Source organism: Mycetomoellerius zeteki, unplaced genomic scaffold (genome assembly GCF_001594055.1).
Source record: "Mycetomoellerius zeteki isolate Tzet28-1 unplaced genomic scaffold, Tzet1.0 scaffold155, whole genome shotgun sequence".
NCBI classification, from domain to species: Eukaryota; Metazoa; Arthropoda; class Insecta; order Hymenoptera; family Formicidae; genus Mycetomoellerius; species Mycetomoellerius zeteki.
Window position 1 is genome coordinate 2,004,222 of NW_017256500.1, and position 6,302 is coordinate 2,010,523.

At 32.8% G+C, this 6,302-nt stretch overlaps 2 protein-coding genes across 3 annotated transcripts in view; one reads left to right on the top strand and one right to left on the bottom strand.

The window, feature by feature from the left end:
- Window positions 1–6,302, top strand: part of KFase (kynurenine formamidase) — a 127,160-nt gene that overhangs the window by 67,939 nt on the left and 52,919 nt on the right. The gene's annotated exons all lie outside the window — the stretch shown is intronic.
- The window catches only part of ogre (optic ganglion reduced), a 9,554-nt gene continuing 3,258 nt past the window's right edge, over window positions 7–6,302 (bottom strand). The window contains exons 2-4 of the mRNA XM_018444896.1: window positions 2,610–2,717; window positions 1,947–2,102; window positions 7–1,214 (exon numbers count right to left, since the gene is read on the bottom strand). Of these exons, the coding sequence (XP_018300398.1) occupies window positions 636–1,214; window positions 1,947–2,102; window positions 2,610–2,717 (843 nt within the window). The 3' untranslated portion in view covers window positions 7–635. The remainder of the gene's footprint in view (window positions 1,215–1,946; window positions 2,103–2,609; window positions 2,718–6,302) is intronic.

Here is a 6,302-nt window from a genome sequence, read left to right on the forward strand (position 1 = left end):
ACTCTTTCGATTGGTCTATTATTTCCTTATACCTAGTTTTTAACATCCTACATATAAAATTATTTTATTAAAAATCTCTTTCATGAGACTGAGTATAAGATTATTGCATTAATCATTCCCAAGCAACTTGTATATAGAATTACGCGGGATATACATGCAATATAAAAAAAAAACGATAAAAATGAGATATACATATATGTCTAGAATTGAACGCTTGGGAAAGACTAATTATTTACACTACGATTCAAAATATTCTTCTAACTTTTAAATAAATAAGTGGTTAAAGCAAAACATGTAACAAAGCAAAGTAACATAACGACGCGATCGATCATGTTATTGTTACTTTGTTTCGTTATGGGTTTTGCTTCAACTACTTATTTGTTTAAAAATTAATGACGATCCTGAATCATTGTCTACAAAAATAATTAAAATCCAATTTAAATCTCAATTGCTTGCTCTTGAAGCTACTGCTACAATACGTAGATATACGAAAATATAACTATGTATTACAAATCCTAGTGTAAACATATTTGCAGGAACGCGCCGCGAGGTGCGAGTCAGTCCGTGTATCGGTGTATTTGAACTAAATAATTAAATTATCATACAGCGCAAGGTGCGCGTCCAAGATCTCGCGCTTACGCGGTCACGGACTTCGAGCTAGTATTACCCATCTTCTTTGTAAATTCCATAAGGAAATCCCTGTAGAGGAGCGAGTCCATGTTGGTCGAAAGAATGTAAAGTATCCACCAGTCGCCTAAGTCGACTTTTCTGCTGACGCTTTGGCAAGTTTCGATGGGCAATAGTCTCGACGATAGATGTAGTACTCTCGGTCGTATCATTGGAGCGAAAATGATCAGAGCTCGATATATTATCAGAGCGACTAACATGATGCCTAGTATGAAGAACCAGAACCAGATGAAGATGTATGTCTTTTCGTTGACGATATTTAACGGCAAAATGCAGAGAGAATCGTGCTGTTGTATTGTACCCGAAGCTCCGTATTTGTGGAATATACACTTGGTAACGCGAGGAAACACATACACCATGGGGTCAATTCGTTCCTCTTGCGGTGTATCCGAGAACTGCAGTACTCGCAGACCATAGCTGAGGAATTCGCCATCAAAGAATCGGTTCATCAGATAGAGTTGACCGATTATATTGACGAGGCACAGAACCTCGCAGGCGAAGTACCGATACACGTACGTGTTGTGATTCTGAAAGCACAATTCATCGTTGAATTAAAGCAAATTGGACTCAATGAGGACGAATTGGTCTTAACGCGGTCATCTCCCTCTCTTGTCACAAGTCTTCCTTCCCCCTTTTTACTTTCTTGGTCGTCTACTAACATTCCATCTAAGTGACACCGGGATATCTCGTGTAATCTACTAAATGCAATCTTCGTTTCGTTGTAAGAAATTAACATTACATCTAAAGAGGATTCATGTTAGAAAATTCACTAGATATTTTACATTGCAAAAAAATTATAGTCGCATCTAAGAATTCAGACTAGAATTTATTAGATATTTTAAATTGCAAAAAATTATGATTGTATTTAAGAAGGATTCAGATTAGAATTTGCTGGTTATTTTATATTTATTTTATATTTAAAATCTTATGAAAATATTTTATCAAATTACTATTTATCTTTAAATAACAAATCATTACAAATATTGCTCTTTGTAAAATCACTTCTGAATTCTACGGTTATCTATTTTACGATAGATTCAAATTTAATCACTCGGTGTATTTAGAAAACATTTTAAAGCAGGAATACGTGCGATGTTATTGAAATCCAAGTAGTTATCAATGACCACCAAGGGCGACTAGTTAAATAATGGATCAGTCTACCTAATGAATCTACCTTCTCAAGACTCTCCATACATTTTTTACATCGGCCAAGTGAAAAATTAATCAAATTTATGGAGCCGATTTGTTTACTTTCTTACCCTTATGTGCATCATCAAGTAATCCATGAGAATACTTTTCTTCTTCGTTATGTTGTCTTTGTTATCCATACCACAATTCATTCCCATGACCAGTGCTTGCATCAGGCCGCCTTCCCAGAAGCCCCACAGCCATTGCGGTATATAACACAGAACGGCCTATTAACAAAGATAATCAGATAAAAATGGATAAGCATTATATAATGTAATGTCAGTCATTATAAATTATAAAAACTAGGCGAATTAATTCTGCAAAGAAATTATATCAAAATTTACTGAAACATGGACTAAAAATACCATCTTTCTTCACTACTTTTTGTATGTACATTAAACTCCAGAGTAAAACTCTCTCCGTTAACGCATTCGAAAATGGATTGAAGATTAACGCTCAACTTTTTTCTATTTATCTGTCTGGCAATTGTAACTGTACAAATCTTTACGGACGGTTATTAAAGCGATCATTTATGATCTCCTACGCACGAGTCAGCACGTGGGCCGCCAGACGTAAAGGACAAACGCGGATCAGCGAAAAGACAAGCGGGCGAGCATAAAGAGGAGACAACAATGAAAAGATCTCCGAGAAACCCTCCTTCTTACGTGGCGCGCGTTCAGCATGTCGCACGTGTGGTAAGATTGTCGATAAAGCGAGGGTTATTCTCTGCTTACCTGGAAGAACAGCACGAAGCAGACCCACTGATAGTACGTGTAGTATTTCCTTGCCTCGACATCTCCGAAGTCGTTGGACACTCCTGGATGGGCCACCTCCGAGCCGACCTGTGGAAACATGAGATTTTAGCAGCTTAGCGATAACAATGACACCACGCTATATGCATCTCAACGCGCGATAAAGCTATTTGACCCTCCTTAGATAACGAGAAGTCAACCCTACCTCCCCTCCTAGCTTTTATATCGTTTTATTAGAAATGAACGCTGGCAAGTCTTGGCCATTGACAATATAAATCTTCCTTGCGCAGCTATATGAATATTTTTTTTGATTAGATACTTTTCCATGTTTAGTAGAATCAGGAAGACCAAAGGCATGCGTCATTACGACAGGACGATATATATTATCAGGACAATTAACAATATCACAAATATTCATTTTTTGGTGTATTTAATAGCTTATTCTTTTTAATTCTTACATTTTATCTTTTCTTTTTCTTCTCTACATGAAGAGAAAAAGAGAAAAGATGAACCATTTAAGAAGCCCAGATAAAAGAACGTACTTTAAATTTCCCAGATGAGGATAAGAAGACGGGAACAAATTATACTTATTCTTTCTCATTTTGAAATTTTCCTAAGTAGGATATCGCAAACTTGAGCGATACTCGAGCGGTCGTTAAAAATAATCAATGCGCCACGATATCAATTCCTTGCATTGATATATTCGTAAGCAATCTCTTATCTGAGTAATTGCCAGTTCAGGATTAATCAAAGTAGATGATGAATACACTTATTGAATATTACATTTATACAGTAGCACAGTGAACAATGCAGTATAAAAAGTTTCAGCTTCTCGGAGGTGATCAAAAGAAATCTTCGCGATCATCAATATAGTCATTTTCATCATTTTCTCTGCATTCATAAAGACGACTTACCAATTTACATGTCTATAAATACGTTGACGGTCAAATTTCAAAGTACAACTCGCAAAAGAATCCTATAAATTACAACCATATACCGGATGTTTATATAAATGCTTTTAATATTTTATACGATTTTTTAATATTTGCGTGTATAAATTTTAGTAATAATGTAATGTACGGAGCTATTTTATTTGACTCTGCATTTCCTATATGTACTATTATCATTACATCAGAGCACATATTTCAATTAAAACCGCAGTTGATTATCTACAATTTCCAACATCTCGTTCGATGTTGAATCAATTATCTCCACCTCATTAACCATACAGATAACATTCCTTCTCCTCGCGCATCTGATGATATTCAAATAATTCGAGCAAAAATGTCTCGTTAATTTTATTTTTGCGGACAGTGCGCGATAAATTTTTATAATATCCGTAATTATGAGCGTAGCCAAGAAAGGGACCATGCCTCCCTAAAGAACAAAAATAATTAAAGCTGCTTAAACAGAGTTTAGCAAATTTAGTAAATTATATGTATGTGATTTTATGATTTACCTGCTAATAATTAATTAAAAATAATATAAAACAATATAAGTCCAAACTACTCGAATACCCTCCTCCGGTCAAAAGGTACAACTCTAATTTGTCCCCTCTCCCCCAAACAAATTCATGACTACGCCTGGAATTTTGTATTTTAATTTCGCGTACAATTCGAATAATTAATACTTAATTCTAATTGATCGAAAATAATAAATTCGGGACTATTTATTGTATATAGATTATAAGTATCACTCTTGCACGTGAAAGATATATGCGAAACCATATCGGGTTTATCACATATGGAAATCAAATGCTGATTATGTTACTTGCTACCGACCTATTAGATCAAAGCTGTAAACGTAACAAATTTCTTAATCACAAAGCAGTATCGCGTATCGAAAGCGATATTATTTACAAAATGATGCAACAAATGTGGAAACTGTGTGATCAGTATGTTCATTGAAACCTTGGAAAAAGTCTTTGAAAACTTCCTTGAGGATTTTCTAGATATTTTTATTCAAAATTTCCAATAAAAGATCAGACAATTTTTTTATGCAACTTTGAAATAATTTGAAGTGTAACGCAAACAAACTATAAAATATATTGTAAATTAGTACGAAATAAGGATTCCACGAGTCTGTATCTAGCATGTTCTACAACCGGAGCCGAGAAATCTATAGGATAGTACAGAAAAAATTCAAATAGTACAAGATAATATCAATGAGTTATTTTCTTCTACTGAATATTGCCTTCTATTGTCGCCTTGATTTTTGTCCCACGAGACACACGAAAATGCACGTGAATATAAACGAATGTGTATACCATATTTATTGCTAACCATACATAAACAAAATTTGCAGATTTTAAATAAATATTTCCTCCAATAGTACTAACAAAATATTTATTACGTAAACATATATTTATTCGATTTAAACATGACTGTTATATTTTCAATAAATATTTATTTACTATAAATAAGTATCTCGTTAGTACTATTGGAGTAAATATTTATTTAAAATTTGCAAATTTTTTTTTCAGTGCAATTATCAACATCAAGAAAAAATGATCAAAGAGTTCAATGTTTTCAGAAAGAGATAGAATAAGTAAAATTCAGGAAATCTATCTGAATACTGATAAAGAGTTCTACGAAAATTCCTGATTTTGAAGGATAAAAAAGAATCTTCCGAAAATTTCACGTTTTCCGAATAGTAAATACTTCGTGTGATACATCTGGAGTGTAATCTAGTCACGTAATCAGTTATTGAACTAGTATAAAGTGATTTCAACAGAGTTATGACTTTCTAAAAATGAAGAAAAAAAAACTAAAGATTAGCTATGCTTGCGTCCAAAGCTTTGGCCCGATAAGTCGCGTCAGCCAGTAATACAATCAGTATTTGATTTCCATATTTGATAACGTCGCAATATATAGTTTCGCATATATAGCTTTTATTCGACGTGCGAATGGATTGTCAATAAAGACGATTATAGAGCCATCCTATTGAATAACGAACAAGTTCCACGTATTTTGAAGCAGAAAAAAATGTTTATAAAATAAGTTGTTTCTAAGAAATGACGTACTTAAATTCTTGTAAGAACATAACGTATGTTAAGAATGTATTACTTTCTAAGTAATTTAAAAAATGTAATGTTATCAACATGATTATATAACCAGCAGTTGGCTCATTAATCATTCTTTTTGAAACACCTTCCATAGATATTCGCAGAGTTATTCAAGTGTACTTTCTTGAACATTATACGATTCACAAAGAAACAGCAGACATAAAAATTTTTTCGTAATTTTAAAAACAATTTCTTCATGAATAGAAAAAAAAATAACGTGCAATTGTGTGTGAGCAGTAATTCACACAGTGATTCCATCTCAAGTATGATACATAATACGATTGTAATACAATAGACAAATTAGTAACTATCTTTTATTAATAAATTTTATTAATAAAATACCAGAAAAAATAAATAATTTTATTAATATAAAAGACTTAAAATATGAAAATTATCAATTCTAATAGTCTATAACAAAAAGAAATTACAGTAAATCAAGTTCCATTTTTGCCGCGGATGATAAAACATGACGATATTCTGGGAAACTGTTTCTCATTCTCAAATATAATATACCTTCGAGATATTACTGTGTCTCCTGATATTATCTTTTGTAATATAGGTGTATTGTTATACAATATATATATATATATATATATATATATATATATCTA